The sequence below is a fragment of the Hippocampus zosterae genome, chromosome 14 (assembly GCF_025434085.1).
Source record: "Hippocampus zosterae strain Florida chromosome 14, ASM2543408v3, whole genome shotgun sequence".
In the NCBI taxonomy this organism is placed as follows: Eukaryota; Metazoa; Chordata; class Actinopteri; order Syngnathiformes; family Syngnathidae; genus Hippocampus; species Hippocampus zosterae.
The window spans coordinates 3,294,350-3,311,537 of record NC_067464.1 but is presented as its reverse complement, the minus strand read 5'-3'; the positions used below and the strand labels follow the sequence as shown (position 1 = coordinate 3,311,537).

General features: G+C 49.1%; 1 protein-coding gene across 2 annotated transcripts in view; it reads right to left on the bottom strand.

Moving 5' to 3' along the window:
• Nucleotides 1–418: 418 nt before the first annotated feature.
• The window catches only part of LOC127614683 (SLIT and NTRK-like protein 3), a 31,937-nt gene continuing 15,167 nt past the window's right edge, over nucleotides 419–17,188 (bottom strand). Inside the window, exon 7 of one of the 2 annotated variants that reach the window (XM_052086028.1) lies at nucleotides 419–3,830. In XM_052086028.1, coding sequence (XP_051941988.1) covers nucleotides 2,823–3,830 — 1,008 coding nt within the window. In that variant the 3' untranslated portion in view covers nucleotides 419–2,822. The remainder of the gene's footprint in view (nucleotides 3,831–17,188) is intronic. The other variant, XM_052086027.1, reaches the window with a different exon arrangement.

Genomic DNA, 17,188 nt, shown 5'->3' with positions numbered 1-17,188 from the left:
TGTTTTTGGAATGTGGGAGGAAACCGGAGCACCCGGAGAAAAACCCACGCAGGCCCGGGGAGAACATGCAAACTCCACACAGGGAGGCCGGAGCTGGAATCGAAGCCCAGACTTCCCTCTCCCTAGCTACTTCTTCCAGCTCTCCCCGGGGGATCCCGAGTCGTTCCCAGGCCAGCTGGGTGACATAGTCTCTCCAGCGTGTCCTGGGTCTTCCTCGGGGTCTCCTCCCGGTGGGACATGACCGGAACACCTCACCGGGGAGGCGTTCAGGAGGCATCCGAATCAGATGCCCAAGCCACCTCATCTGGCTCCTCTCGATGTGGAGGAGAAGTTCATCAAATTTGATGAATTTTGCCATATGTGGAAATTCTGGGGAAAAGCGTGAATTTGATGGAGTGAGAAAGAGGTGCCGGGGGGGTTGAAAGCGGTCACACAGTGGCGTTCACGTAGCACCCTTTATTGTACTTGTCGGGTCGGCAGGAAGAAGAAGAAGAAGAAGAAGAAGAAGGCGTCTGAAGCAGATGCAGAATCATATTATACAGTCAAGATCGCAACGTGATCCCTTACAACAACGCCCCCCGCCCCGAAAAAGAAAAAAAAAAGAATAAATATACTCACAACTGCATCTAATATTTGTAGGAGATGAGCACATAAAAAGGTACCTTGGTAAAAGATAATCATTGATAGCTGATAAGTTTTGTCCTTTTTTTTTTTTTGTCTTTTTGTTTTCAATAAAAGTCCGGCATTTGGTCCATCTTTTGAAGAGAAAAGAAAACCGTCATGAAAACGTGGAGCCCGGGGGTCCTTGAAGATGGCTCCAATGAATGCCGCCACCGCAGTGTCCTTCCACTGTAGGCCGGCATTCAAAATCAACTCAAGTAGTCACGAGAAAATGCCACGTGGCTAAAAAATGGCGTGTGAATGTTAAAGAGCTGATGCTGAACCCAATGCAAGCCTGTGGTCCTTTTCGAAATGTAGGAAATGAATTCAAGACTTGGATAAAAAATGACAAGAGTCAAATAAAATGCTGCATTTCTTCGAAATCCAGTGGGACTGAACTTGATCCTTGCGGTTGCAATGACACATTTAATAAGATGGCAACCTGGTTGGATAAAGTGCTGAGACTGTTTTGATTGGGAAATAATCAAATGCCGATCTACTAGCAGTTGCTATGCTAACAAGTGGCAAAATTGCGTGTACGTGTATATACTTTTGAGTTACAATCTTTGGATGAAAAGCGCTTCGTCAGTAACATTTCGCTTGCCTGAAGTACGGGGGAAAGTATATTTGGAATGTTGAAATGATTCAGTGCAATTGTTAAAAGTCTAATATTCAATTGTGGTTTTCCATCCATCCATCCATCTTCTACCGCTTATCCGGGACCGGGTCGCGGGGGCAACAGCTTTAGCAGGGAAGCCCAGACGTCCCTCTCCCTAGCTACTTCTTCCAGCTCTCCCCGGGGGATCCCGAGACGTTCCCAGGCCAGCTGGGTGACATAGTCTCTCCAGCGTGTCCTGGGTCTTCCTCGGGGTCTCCTCCCGGTGGGACATGCCCGGAACACCTCACCAGGGAGGCGCTCAGGAGGCATCCGAATCAGATGCCCAAGCCACCTCATCTGGCTCCTCTCGATGTGGAGGAGAAGCGGCTCGACTCTGAGCCCCTCCCGGATGACCGAGCTTCTCACCTTATCTCTGAGGGAGAGCCCGGACACCCTGCGGAGAAAACTCATTTCAGCCGCTTGTATCCAATTGTGGTTTTGTTTTGGAAAATGTGGAACAGCCCGAAATTTCAAGAATGTGTAAAAAAAATAGTTCCCAAGTTGTCTCATTTTGATGCTGGAATGGTTTGAATGTTGAAGTTCGAGAAAATAATTCCGAAATGTCTGCTTGAGAAACGCGAAAAGATGAGGTAATCTTCTACAAGGCCTCTATTTCCATGGATATTTCACTTTGGAGATTTGGGGAAGCAAAGCGTAGCCAATTTTAGATTTCGGAACATTTTTCACAAATCGATAAATGGAAATGAATGACTTGAATATTTTGACGTCGGAAGGGTTTGAATGGTTCGGGAACTGAGGAAGGACTTTTAGGATCTTGCCGTGGAAATGCAAAATGCTTGCAAAAACTTGATATTTTGGGGGGTGGGCTATGTAAAATAGGCAATTGGCATGGTTTGCATTGGTGGAGAAACCTAAATTCGCCTAAAATTTGGGATCTTTGTGAAGGCCGAGGTGGAAGAATGAACTCTTTAGCATTCACACAATTAACGATAATCACAATGATGACATCATCATCGCTGTACTTTGCTGCCTTATTCAACTTGGAAATGAATTGAATGGCATGAAAGAATATGAACAATTCCAATCGGATTTTTTTGGGGGGTGATCCTCCTCCGCCTCCTCGTCCTCCACTCTGATTGGTCCTCCCGCCCGTCCTGTCGAAGTTTAGATAAATAGATCTGTATTCATTAGAAAAATAAGCATTGACCGCACTTGCTGGCTGCTCGTCGCTAAGGCACTTTTAGCAGTCCCCCCCCCCCCCCCCCTCTCCCTCCAACCCACCTCACTCTCCCGCTTTTGATGTTGCGAAGTGCCGCCACTGGCATGAAAACCTTTCAACGCCCCCCCCCGCAACCAAAGCGTAGCTCGAGTCATCCCTCCGGGGGCGGAGATCCGTGAAACCGGTAATCCTCGCCGAAATGAGTAGTACGGCGGGGCAAATAAAGTGACCCAGCTTGTTATCCAGGAATAGTTTGTAGCGCAGTCCCCCGCCGAGGGCTCCTCGCCAGCCTCTGTACAGGACCTCCGGAAAGAGGGTAGGCAGCTAAAACTGGTACGAGCGGTCCAATACTTCCATGTAGTCCGGGGTGGTCATGAGCCGAGCGCCCTGCTCGCTCGCCTGCTCGCTCCCGGCGGAGGTTCCCGTCTGGAGCTCGGCGGAGGAGGAGGCGGCATCCTGCAACTGGGTGTCCTGCGGGTGAGGGTAGCGGGGCGGCGGCCTGGCGTATCTGTCCGGCAGGTCCCGGAACTCCAAGGCGGGGAGTCTGAAGAGGCAGTCCACCAATTCGACCTTGGGCGTGGGGCCCTGGCTGTCGATGACAGTGGGGCACAGGATGCCGTTTTCATGGAGGCCCGGCGCAAGCGGTCCCATGGCCCCGGCCACGGTGCTGATGGGCGAGGAAGTCACCTGGAGGGTCCATTCGCGGTCTTTTTCGGCCGCCGAGCGGTACCCGCCGGACACCCTGCCTTTCTGCTCCTCGGGGTCGGGGCTTTTGGGCACCGAGATGGTGTCGTAGACGTGGTTATGTTGGGGCGGCGCCTCTGACACGCCGTGGTGGTGGTGGTGATGGTGGTGGTGGTGGTGAGTCCCTTCGGAGAAGATCCCGCATTCCATTTGGATGCCGGCAAGGTCCACCTCGCCCTGGCGACGGAACGGCAACTTGTCGCGCCGCCGAAGAGTGTACGCGATGAGCGCCGCCCCCGCGAAGAACGCCGACACGAACAGAACCAGAAGGCTGAGAACCAGAACCGAGAGCGGTATGGAGTCCTTCCCGGGTGGGATCAGGGGACCAGGCTCCGGGTCGGGGCGGCCGAGCGCCGAGCCGCCGTCGGGTGCCGATGAGGTGGCCGATCGCTGCTCGCCGTCCTCTTGGGGCTTCAGTTCCGGGCACAGCAGCTCCATGGAGAGCGAGCGAAGGTCCACGCCTTTGGTTTTTTCTGGGGAGTGGCACACCACCTCGCCCATCACCACCACAGCGCTGAGGCCCTCCAGCCAGCGCTTGAGGGGCGCCGCTTCGCAGTTGCACTCCCACGGATTCTGCTGCAGGTCCACCTGGAGGAACACAGTACGAACGTCTTGATCAATTGAGATTACATTCACTCTGTTGCCCCCCCCCACACCCCCCCCCACTGAAATCGCGTTCTATTACATGTGAAGAATTTTAGAACGGGGCGGCCCGCTAGTCCAGTGGTTAGCACGTGGGCTTCACAGTGCAGAGGTACCGGGTTCGATTCCAGCTCCGGCCTCCCTGTGTGGAGTTTGCATGTTCTCCCCGGGCCTGCGTGGGTTTTCTCCGGGTGCTCCGGTTTCCTCCCACATTCCAAAAATATGCATGGCAGGCTGATTGAACACTCTAAATTGTCCCTAGGTGTGAGTGTGAGCGTGAATGGTTGTTCGTCTCTGTGTGCCCTGCGATTGGCTGGCAACCGATTCAGGGTGTCCCCCGCCTACTGCCCGAAGACAGCTGAGATAGGATCCAGCACCCCCCGCGACCCTAATGAGGATCAAGCGGCTCGGAAGATGAATGAATGAATGAATGAATGATATAAGAACATTGTTCTAAAATTCATTCATTCATGTGAGTGTTCAATCAGCCTGCCACGCATGTTTTCGGAATGTGGGAGGAAACCGGAGCACCCGGAGAAAACCCACGCAGGCCCGGGGAGAACATGCAAACTCCACACAGGGAGGCCGGAGCTGGAATCGAACCCGGTACCTCTGCACTGTGAAGCCGACGTGCTAACCACTGGACTACCGGGCCGCCCGTTCTTATATCATTTAAAATTTAATTTGCATTGTCGTGTGATGCATTGCGACGATTGAGCAAAGAGCGGGTCACAGTGACACACAAATCTAGGTGGGGGGGACAGGGGGGGACCTCCATTATCTTTAAAGTCAATCATATCAATCAAATCATCGTTAATGCGATGGTCGGAACGCCATGTGTTTTTCTTTTTTTTGTTTGTTTTTTGGATTGTTTCATTTTTGTGTGAAAAGCACTTGAAAATGTAAATAATTCCACTCCAGGGTCACGGGAACGGCGGAGCATGCCGACATTTACGGCATAGCTATAAAAAAGCGTGTTTTGCCATCAATAAAAGATGTTAGGAAGCGAGTAGACAACTTGTTCGTCTTTCAAGTGTTGCCTTTAAAGCGGCGCCCTCACAAGTGTACTACAAGAGGAATCTTTCATTTTAACAATAAAGACCGAGCCCGTCCCCCGAGTTTAAATTTAGACGATATGTTTAGGTGAGTAAATGCACTTTGTTGTTATAAACCATCGCTTGCGTGTCCCTGAAAAATTCCATTCAAGAAGATTAAATGCTAGTTTTGTGTCAAATGAATTACAGTGGGCCTCACGCTAGTCGCGAGTGACGACGACTAGCGACCAGTCTGCGAATAGCTAAAGTTATATTTGGCGCTCATTATAAAAACATTGAAAAACAAAACAAACAGCAAAAAAAAAAATCATGTCTAAACCGTGATAAGCCTCCAATAAGCGTTTTCATGAATAACAATGGCTGTGACATATATCTAAATAAAGATAATTATATTCATTCATTCATTCATCTTCCTAACCGCTTGATCCTCACTAGGGTCGCGGGGGGTGCTGGAGCCTATCCCAGCCGTCTCCGGGTAGTAGGCGGGGGACACCCTGAATCGGTTGCCAGCCAATCGCAGGGCACACAGAAACGAACAACCATCCACACCCACACTCACACCTAGGAACAATTTAGAGTGTTCAATCAGCCTGCCACGCATATTTTTGGAATGTGGGAGGAAACCGGAGCACCCGGAGAAAACCCACGCAGGCCCGGGGAGAACATGCAAACTCCACACAGGGAGGCCGGAGCTGGAATCGAACCCGGTACCTCTGCACTGTGAAGCCGACGTGCTAACCACTGGACTACCGGGCCGCCTGATAATTATATTATGTTAGCATAATAACGCGACACTTAAAATGTGAACTTTTACCACTTTAAAATAAAACTGGACGAGTAATGTGTCGCGAAAGACACGTGATCAATCTCAATAGAAAATGCCTTTCATAAAATGTTCGACAGAAAAAAAACCAACAACCCAGAAAGCAAAGCCTGACGGCACATGTTGAAGGCGCGCCTCCAAACGTGAAGAAACAATTATACCAACGAAGAAGAAGCAGCTAAAATTCACGAACAATCAAGTGGGCGTGGCATCTCTACGCAGTGTGAGAAGATGCCGTAAATAATAATAATATAATAATAAATTTGATTTATAAGCGCCTTTCAAGACACCCAAGGACACTTTACAATAACAAAAAACACAAAACAATACGATAAATGACTAAAACCTGGCGAAACACTTCCAAAATGGAGACTCGGTGTACAAGTCAAGGAGTTGTCACTTCCGACCCTCGGCATCGCACCCAAGTCAAACCCTGGCAAGTAAAATATGAAGTCAATATGACGATGGGCGATGGCAATAATGAGTTTGCTAAAAAAAAAAAAGCTCCATTTGTCGTAAATGCTACTGCCTGCGATACGTGCGAAAACATGAAATTGATCAATACTTAACACCGCCCGCTGTGAACGCTCATCGCGTTAAAAAGCGAACGTTAACATTGCGAAATGTGAAACTCGTCACGATTTTCTCAATTTCCCGGCGGCGCCGTTTCTGAAGTGGAGCTTCACTTGAGTCATTTGTGCGATGTCACGGCTAACTGGAGGGCAGGAGCTGGCACTTTTGCTTCCGTCTTAATTAAGGCCACTTAAAACTTGAGATTTATGACATTCAGCAAAATGTCAACCCACACTTTTTTTTGGGGGGGGGGGTGGGGGGAGTTTCCCCAAACTACTCCTGGCACGGACTCACTTATTATTTTTTTTTCAATTTTATTGTTAAGTAATTGGAGGAGGCGGCCCGGTAGTCCAGTGGTTAGCGCGTCGGCTTCACAGTGCAGAGGTTCCGGGTTCGATTCCAGCTCCGGCCTCCCTGTGTGGAGTTTGCATGTTCTCCCCGGGCCTGCGTGGGTTTTCTCCGGGTGCTCCGGTTTCCTCCCACATTCCAAAAACATGCGTGGCAGGCTGATTGAACGCTCTAAATTGTCCCCAGGTGTGAGTGTGAGCGCGGATGGTTGTTCGTCTCTGTGTGCCCTGCGATTGGCTGGCAACCGATTCAGGGTGTCCCCCGCCTACTGCCCGAAGACAGCTGGGATAGGCTCCAGCACCCCCCGCGACCCCAGTGAGGATCAAGCGGTTCAGATAATTGGAGGAGTTTTGATGACTTGAGTTGAGATATTTTGAACTTGCTGTCGCGATCTGTTTTTGTTGATTTGATTCGGTTCTACGTTTAATTTTCTTCACGTTCGGTCTTCCATGGTTCCCCTCGCATGTTCCGTTTTCGTTCCCGCCTTCTCCTCGTTTCGACCAATCGGCTCCTTCCAGAGACACTCTCGTGACTTATCCAGGTGTGCCTCGTTGTCTCATCATTGGATTCGTTGTTCAGCTGGACTTGTAACGTTATGACAAATTGTTTCAAAACATTCCGCAAAATGTCAGTCTACTTTTTTTTGGGGGGGGGGGTACTTTCTCCTCTTGAGGCGTCCGCCGGCGTCTCCTTTTACGAACATCTGTGTTTGGAATATTTAGAATCCCTACGCCCGGTCACTGTTTGGGCTATTTACCACTGAGCTGTCAATCAAACGGTAGCTTTGACAAGGCGCCGAGTGTAAATTACACGGCGTCAGTTAGAACCTTGACAGGCGCTGGTTGCGCGCGAGTTACGAGCCAGCGGGGAATCCGGCGTGTAATTAACGCCGGGCTTTTTAGAAAATTAATACCACCAGCAAAGCGGCCTGCGGCAAACAAAACGTGGTCATTTTTTTTTTTTTTTTTGGATGTGGCTCGTGAGCATAGCTAAACAGAAATTATTAATAACACTTTGGAATATATTTAGAATGAATTAACGACCGCTTTGGCTGCACATCAAAGCTTTAAAAAAAAAAATCATGATTATTTCCACATTTTAGGCGGCTGTCATGAAACACAGTCAGCAAGTACTGGTTCGTTCATGACCGTGTCTGAATCACAGCTGTGGTTTTCCTGTGATTCAAAAACTGGCCTCTGAGGTTGCAAATTGTTGTCCAAATGGTTCACGGGTGACATTCCAGCGAGCGGGAGATCGACAGGCGGATCGGTGCAGCGTCTGCTGTGATGCGGACGTTGTATCGGTCTGTCGTGGTGAAGAAGGAGCTGAGCCAAAGGCCGAAGCTCTCAATTTACCGGTCGATCTACGTCCCAACCCTCACCTATGGTCACGAGCTATGGGTCGTGACCGAAAGAACGAGATCCCGGATACAAGCAGCTGAAATGAGTTTTCTCCGCAGGGTGTCCGGGCTCTCCCTTAGAGATAAGGTGAGAAGCTCAGTCATCCGGGAGGGGCTCCGAGTCGAGCCGCTTCTCCTCCACATCGAGAGGAGCCAGATGAGGTGGCTTGGGCATCTGATTCGGATGCCTCCTGAGCGCCTCCCCGGTGAGGTGTTCCGGGCATGTCCCACCGGGAGGAGACCCCGAGGAAGACCCAGGACACGCTGGAGAGACTATGTCACCCAGCTGGCCTGGGAACGTCTCGGGATCCCCCGGGGAGAGCTGGAAGAAGTAGCTAGGGAGAGGGAAGTCTGGGCTTCCCTGCTAAAGCTGTTGCCCCCGCGACCCGGCCCCAGATAAGCGGTAGATGATGGATGGATGGTTCACGGGTGTGAATGTGAGCGTGGCTACACCACGCACGTACACCACGTTGTCATCGGGTGCGTCACGTCAGTCTCTCATCTTAAGTCGGAAGATGCTGTCTTCCTATTGGTCAATGTTGAAGAAGCACCCGTGTAGTCTGATGTTGGCCTAAATTGTACCTGGTGGAAAGTTGGGGGGTGAGGGGGGGGGTGAGGGGGGGGTTCCTTTATGCCAATTTCACAAGTTGCCACATAATTATGTATTAGATGTCGCTCAAAGTATGAGAAATGACCCATTTTCTAAATTGAGCAGAAAGTTGGCCATTTTGGTTAGAATCGGCCATTTTGCGTTGGGCAGCTGGAAAAAATGAACACATCAACACCAAATCGGGTGCACATGTTGATGAAAGGGAGGACATGGTGGTCGAGTAATTAGCGGCTTGACCTCACAGTGCAGAGGTCGTGGGTTCGATCCCGCCTCCGGCCTTCCTGTGTGGAGTTTGAATGTTCTCCCCCGTGCCTGCGTGGGTTTTCTCCGGGTACTCCGATTTCCTCCCAGATTCCAAAAAAAACATGCATGGCAGACTGATTGAACACTTTAAATTGTCCCAAGGTGTGGTTCAGGGTGTCCCCTGCCTACTGCCCGAAAAGACAGCCGGGATAGGCTTCAGCACCCCCCCCCCCCCCCCCCGCGACCCTAAGGAGGATGAAGCGGATCGGAAAATGGATGGGTGGATGGATGTTTATGAAAGCTGAACACATGACGAAAACCTACAAGTAACTCTGCTCCAAATTGAACGGAAAGTTGGCCATTTTGTCTGAAGCAGTGTCACTGTTTCATGATTTCAGGATTCGGGGGGTTTCACCGTGAAAAAAAAATGTCTTATTGTGACATCGGTGTGTGTCATCTTACGACAGGAAGTGTCAACGGTGCTGCTTACATCTTGCCCGCCATGCTAAATAATACAGATCCCCGTCAATGAAATACATCAGTAAACTCCACACGGCGTGTCGTGAAATCGTTGCCGCCGTGGTTCTAATTCCTACCCACGGGCGTATTTTTTTTTTTGTCAGGCAGATAAAAGAATGTGCAGCAGCGCTGTGAAAATAAAGATTTTTCTTAAAATGTTATTCTTATCGACAGACAGCTAATCTGTTAATAGCCTACGAGACAATGATCTCGTCCCAATTCAATATTAATATGATTAAGTCACGCCACCGTGGCGCCTCGCTTCATTTTGATCACCGCGGCCCACCGGCGTTTTGACACGGGGGGGCCGGTATTGCCGGAAAATATGAAACCTTTTCGCTATTAAAGCGGAATTCCAATCAATGTCAACTTCTTTGAAATCGGTATCGATTATCACAACAGCTTTTTTGTGGACAACGACTTGACGACGCGCCAGTCTGGGACTAGCGTGAGACTCCGGGGCCGGGTCGCGGGGGCAACAGCTTTAGCAGGGAAGCCCAGACTTCCCTCTCCCGAGCTACTTCTTCCAGCTCTCCCCGGGGGATCCTGCGTCGTTCCCAGGCCAGCTGCGTGACATAGTCTCTCCAGCGTGTCCTGGGTCTTCCTCGGGGTCTCCTCCCGGTGGGACATGCCCGGAACACCTCACCGGAGAGGCGCTCAGGAGGCATCCGAATCAGATGCCCAAGCCACCTCATCTGGCTCCTCTCGATGTGGAGGAGAAGCGGCTCGACTCGGGGCCCCTCCCGGATGACCGAGCTTCTCACCTTATCTCTAAGGGAGAGCCCGGACACCCTGCGGAGAAAACTCATTTCTCCGCTTGTATCCGGGATCTCGTTCTTTCGGTCACGACCCATAGCTCGTGACCATAGATGAGGGTTGGAACGTAGATCGACCGGTAAATTGAGAGCTTCGCCCTTTGGCTCAGCTCCTTCTTCACCACGACAGACCGATACAACGTCCGCATATTAATCATATTAATCTTAATCTAAACTAATCTTAATTCATCATTGAGGCGTTAGTATGACAGTCTGGGGCTGCTTTGATCCTTCAGGAACTGGACGACATGCGATGATTGATTAAACCAGTCAATTCTGCTCTTTACCAGAAAATCCCTCGGGGGAATTTTCAGCCGTCAGAAGCGAGACAACAATTCCAAAACACACCAGCGGGTCAACCCGAATGGCTTTAAAAACCAAAATGTTTTTGAGTGACTTGAGTCCAAGTTCCAATTGAAATGCTGTGAGGGTGGCTTAGCCAGTTATGAGATTTCGGGGGCAAGTACACAGGGTCAGGCAGTAGTCATTCATCTTCCGTACCGCTTGATCCTCACTAGGGTCGCGGGGGGTGCTGGAGCCCATCCCAGCCGTCTCCGGGCAGTAGGCGGGGGACACCCTGAATCGGTTGCCAGCCAATCGCAGGGCACACAGAGACGAACAACCATCCACGCCCACACTCAAACCTAGGGACAATTTAGAGTGTTCAATCAGCCTGCCATGCATGTTTTTGGAATGTGGGAGGAAACCGGAGCACCCGGAGAAAACCCACGCAGGCCCGGGGAGAACATGCAAAGTCCACACAGGGAGGCCGGAGCTGGAATCGAACCCGGTACCTCTGCACTGTGAAGCCAATATGCTAACCACTGGACTACCGGGCCGCCTTTAGAAACTACATTTGATGTTTATTTGGGGGCGGGGGGGGGGGGGGGGATTAAAACAACTGCAAACTGTCTTAAATGGTGCAAAGGAGACGCGGGTCGCATAGGTGACGGACGCTTCCGCTCAGGCTTTTGTAAGCATTTCGTTCGGTGTTTGTTTGCATCCCCGCCAAAAACTCCCCGGTGGATTGTGACCCACATATCAGCGTGAGAAAATGACACGCGTTACACCGCCTCTGCTTCTCGGTGAATATTCATGAGGCGATTAGACGAACATGCGCGAGAGGTGCTTCTGTCTTCAATGCGGGGACTTCACGTCGGAGGCCTTCGCGCATACCCTCGTGCAAAATTGTCACTCCGGCGGAGCGGGTGTTTTATTTTCAACGTGGTCATCAGCGGCGAGAGCGATCGCTGAGTACTTACCCCGCCCCCCACCCCCCCCCCCCACCCACAACCGTAATCATTTTTGGCCTTGACTCAAAACGTTGAATCACTTGATATATATATTGTTTTCTTCTTCTTTGGAGTGAAAACTTGCGATGGTGACTTTTAAGTCTTTTTTTTTTTAAATGTCTTTTCGAGAGTGCTTGCAGGGAGGTGTTTTTGCATGGCGTCTCTGAGTGGGTGTTAAGGTCTAATCCTGTTCTTGACGCTGGCAAAGACTCTTAAGCTCGGCACGCTTATGATTGTGACAATGGGCTGATTTTGAATGCGTGCGGAGCACCCGGCGCAGGAAGTTGAACCGCCGACAAAGACGACGGCGCGCGACGGGCGCGCGCGCTTTGTGTACGCTCTATGAGCTAACAGCGCAGCATTGTTTGAAGGAGTGCCGAGAGAAACTTTCCTTTTTCTTTCTTTCATTTTTTGTTTAATGCGCATGAATACATTACAACGATAATGACATTCAAAAACCCTTTTGCCAAAAAAAACCAGCAGATTTTTGCTTCTTCCACTAAGTAAAAAAAAATATTTTTTTGGGATTTATATATATATTAAAATATATAATTTTTTTCGTGTATTTATTTAAAATTTTTTGTGGGGGGCCAGGGTGTAAATTGGCTGATTAATCAGTTATCGGGATTTTATTCTGCCAAATATCTGAATTAGCCGCAACTGTAAAAATACCCACACCTGTAAAGCCTCAATTACAATTTTAACACGAGTGTGTCTGCCGCCACGATCCAGCGCTCGGATCTCTAAACTCGTAAATCGGGTACTCATATTTCAAGGGAATCATTGTACATGTTTCAAGATAATTGCTGAAAATATGTACGAAGATTGATGCTCAATGTAATGTTTTTCACCACTTCACATTTCCTGATTTTTTTTTTTGGTGGGCGGAGCTAAATCTGCCCACTGACGCGTTCCGGGGCATTTTGTTCGAATGACAAAGTTAGCGGGGGTCCTCAAAAGGGCTTTCTCCGCACCAACAGCGGTTCAGTGATGGAGTGAATGATTAACACTTGTGGACATCATCAAGAACACAGGATGACTTTTGCCGTCCTTGCCTTGAGCAAACTTGAAGGAAACAGCTTGCGAAGCCCCGCCCACTCTTGCCTGCCTGCCTGCCTGCCTCGGAAAAAAAGCCACCGTCAAGGCTAATCCACGCCCACCGCACCTCGAAGAAAATTTCCGCTCGTACGACATCCTCCGGGGTGAAATATCTTATAGCACTTCAGCCTCCCCCCTTTCTCGCTCGATTGTGTTTCGTCACGTGATTGGCAAGGTCAGACGTGCAAAAAGCGCTGCGGTCTGACGAGGGGGTTTGTCTTTCTCCTGATTTATTAAGAGCACTTATGCAAATCCACTCACTCGCAATCTTCCCCCAGTGATAATACCTGAGGCGCCGCCCAACGCGGCTCTCGGGACAACACACAGCGCAGATGGGACATGTCATAAAGGCTTACGGCATTTAAAAAAAGATAAAAATTAAATAAAAAAATTGGATGTAATGCGAGAGGGACGAGCCAAAAGTTGCTTTCGGAACAAACTAGTCTCATCGCGCCCCGGACATAAACGTGGTGGTGGGAGGCAAACAACACTTTGGCAGCGGCCACATGTCAGAGTCTACCGCAATGCTTATTTCCGTCTCTGCAGAATGTAAAAACCGGAGGCAGACGGCTGCGCCATGAACATTGATACTCAAATCTGGGATGCTAATGGTACACAAAACCGGAAAGTAAAAGAACCCCAAAAAATCACAACGCATCCTAGAAACCAGAATCATTGCTCACGATCATCTTTCAGCAACAACCGGACAATCATACCTTTGCTGCGTTGATCAAAAATTCATCAATTCTGCCGCTGTTATCAGTACAGCATGTGTGTACCTCGCGTTAGCCGTTAGCAAGATGAAAAATCACTATGTCCACACCGCACAAAAATCACAACGCATCCTAAAAACCAGAATCATTGCCCAGGATCATCTTTCAGCAACAACCGGACAATCATACCTTTGCTGCGTTGATCAAAAATTCTTCAATTCTGCCGCTGTTATCACTACAGCATGTGTGTACCTAGCGTTAGCCGTTAGCAAGATGAAAAATCACAATGTCCACACCGCACAAAAATCACAACGCATCCTCGAAAACAGAATCATTGCTCAGGATCATCTTTCAGCAACAACCGGACAATCATACCGTTGCTGACTTTGATCAGAAATTCATCAATTCTGCCGCTGTTATCAGTACAGCATGTGTCTACCTCGCGTTAGCCATTAGCAAGATGAAAAATCACTATGTCCACACCGCACACCCACAAGATAATCACTAAGGATAAGAGACATTGGATGAAGGCTGCCGGGTGAGTCTCAATTTAGCGGCGATCGGTGTGAAACTTTCGCCATTGTCAAGATCGTCAAGCAAAAGATTCCTCTCAACACACCACACACACACACACACACACACATACGTGTTTTGGTGGATTTTCAGGACGTCTGTTTGTTCACACACACACACACACACACAATTGGATAATCATGAAGGATAATAATCTTGTACAACCAATGTTGATCGATATCTGACTCAGCATGACTTGGATTTGTTCTTGGTTTTGCTCTTCGGTGCTTTCTACCGTCTATTTGAGTTGAGATATCAAATATCAAAAGGATGGCTGCTCACACGAGGTCCTATTAGTCGTATGGGTGTAAGAATCTTTTTTTCAACATTCCACACCACATGATAATCACTCAGGATAATCTTCCAGGGACATCCGATAATCATGCCTTCAACAAAAATAGGTTGGTAAAATTTTTTATAATAATAATAATAATACATTTTATTTATAAGCGCCTTTCAAGACACCCAAGGACACTTTACAATAACAAAAAAAACACAAAACAATACAGGTTGAGCAGCGGCAGAAGACTTTTAGGCCAGATTATCGTCGTGAGTGTACCCCAAGGTAGCCGTTTTTTGCCGACTTCTTAGCTAATATTTTTGCATTTTTCCCATATAGTCTGTTTTTTATGGCTCTAATTAGGAGGTACCATGTTTCAAAGGAGACCCCCGTTCACGTCTATTGCCGTATATCCCTCCGGGAAAAAAAAGTATCGGAATATACCGATCGAGTCAACTGGCTTTGTTGACGTTTTTGGACTGCGATCGATGAAGGATCCCGAACCCAAGCGCAAAACCTTCCGAATCTTGTTTCATTTCCACCCGGCTCCTGTCATCCTTTCCTCATTACCGCCTTGCTTTCACTTCCAAGACAAAATCCGAAGGTTGGAAGCCTTGTAGCATGTGGCACCGTCTCTTGTGCTTCAAGCCCCTCGAGACCACAACAAAGCCAGCCCTGCTCGTGTTCTGCCGAGCGTTCCCTAGTCCTCCAGAGCCCTAATCCTGGTCTCCCGGGTCCCTTTGGCTACTTGTGCATCCAAGTCTTCCCCCGGGGCGTCCCGTGCTCCACTGGCGCATCCCCCTCAGTTCCCTCCCCGACACATCGCTCTGCTCATCTCTCTGGACGGCTTTGAACACAACCTGCAGCAGAATCGTGTCGAAATGGAGCCTTGCCGCAGACTTTTTAATGGCTCGCCAAACACCGGATATCCTGCAGTCCTGACGCCTTCCGATTCGGTGCCTTGAGGTCCACAGTGTGGCCATCGTGAAGCTCACGCTTTTGGCCTCTAGCGCGCCCGTGTTTGTACACGCATATCAATTTTTAATGTCTAAAGCGAGACGTTAAGAGAGACTCCACGCATCTTCTCGTGTTTGGTGAACAACGCAGCACACACGCTAAGTGGTCTTGGTATTTCTCGGGTATCTGTATATCCATTTTCTGTTGACGTTTACTTTGAGATCCGAAAACAGATATTTGCACTCCCGACTTCTCTCTTTGTCAAAATGTCCGTGTTGCTTTCTTCAACCTCGGTGGATGATGACTCACAAAACATAATCTGATAATTCATTCATTCATCTTCCAAGCCGCTTGATCCTCACTAGGGTCGCGGGGGGTGCTGGAGCCTATCCCAGCTGTCTTCGGGCAGTAGGCGGGGGACACCCTGAATCGGTTGCCAGCCAATCGCAGGGCACACAGAAACGAACAACCATCCGCACTCACACTCACACCTAGGGACAATTTAGAGTGTTCAATCAGCCTGTCATGCATATTTTTGGAATGTGGGAGGAAACCGGAGCACCCGGAGAAAACCCACCCAGGCCCGTTGAGAACATGCAAACTCCACACAGGGAGGCCGGAGCTCCAATCAGCCTGCCACGCATGTTTTTGGAATGTGGGAGGAAACCGGAGCACCCGGAGAAAACCCACGCAGGCCCGTCGAGAACATGCAAACTCCACACAGGGAGGCCGGAGCTGGAATCGAACCCGGTACCTCTGCACTGTGAAGCCGACGTGCTAACCACTGGACTACCGGGCCGCCATAATCTGATAATCGGGCCGTAAATTGAAAGGGGATCACAAAAATATCCATTCAGGCCAGGTTTGCGTGAAACTCACTTTAGCCATCGTCCAGACCGGGGGGGGGGGGGGGGATGGATGACTGAATACACGTCACACCATCTGGATAATCACTCCGGATCATCCTCAGGCCCGTTTTTGAACATTTCAGAATTTATTGCTGACAACTGAAACTGTTTGTGAGCACCTTTGCAATCGTTAGTAAGATTTAACGAACCCTGGATGGGGATACGGGGGGGACCAATATCTGCTACATGCACAAACACTCGCAAGCATTCTTTGCTCAGTGCGATACCACTTTAAGAGACGTTCGTTCATCAACATCAACCAAAAACAAGCTCGTCATTTCCAGTCGTATTTTTTTCAGTTGCTTTCGCTTCCGAAATCTGGTTCCTGAGACCTTGTTATTCCTCATTTGTTTGTTTTCAAATAATCATCAACGTAATCCGGTGCCAGGACGCCAGAGCCTTGAAGGGGCGGAAATACAGAACTAGCCGACAGTAGCTCGGTCCAAATTTCTAGCTTTTTTTTGGTTAGTTTTTTTTGCATTTCGTCAAAGCTGTGAAAATATGACGTCTTGGCATCGACCGTGTTAGTTTATTTTAATCTGCCCGTCTGATGTGTAAAGGAAATAGACTTAAGCGCATTTGTGTGAGTGCGTCTGTCGTAAAGAAGCAGTGGGGAGTTTTTTTTCCCCCTCTTCCCCCACTGTCACTCAAGATAATGGTTTGCTAAAAGCTTCTTGCCAGGTTTTGCAGGACTTTAGACAATGTCCGATCTTGACCACAATAGGATACGTGGTCGTGGAGAATATGCTGACTTTGAAAACGAGACTGACGATTCGGTTCAAGTGTATTTGGGATCATTCCGTTTTGGGACTATACTGTCAGATGCGTCGGGGGCGAGGCAGGTCTGTGCACCATCACGCCAAGTGAGGCGCAAAGCGGTCCCAAGCACGCTAGACTAGACTGGACTACCTCCGGCACCGACCGGAAGTTACGTCCATTTTTTTATGCTGAGCCCACGGGCACCAAAATCGTGCCCCAAAATAGTGTCATAAATTCACCAAAGTCTCCAGTGATTTGAGATTGGGGGTTTGTTGTGTGTGTGTGATATTGTGAATATTTCGCACTCCTTGAAGAGTTGTAAAAATTATGAAAATGGTC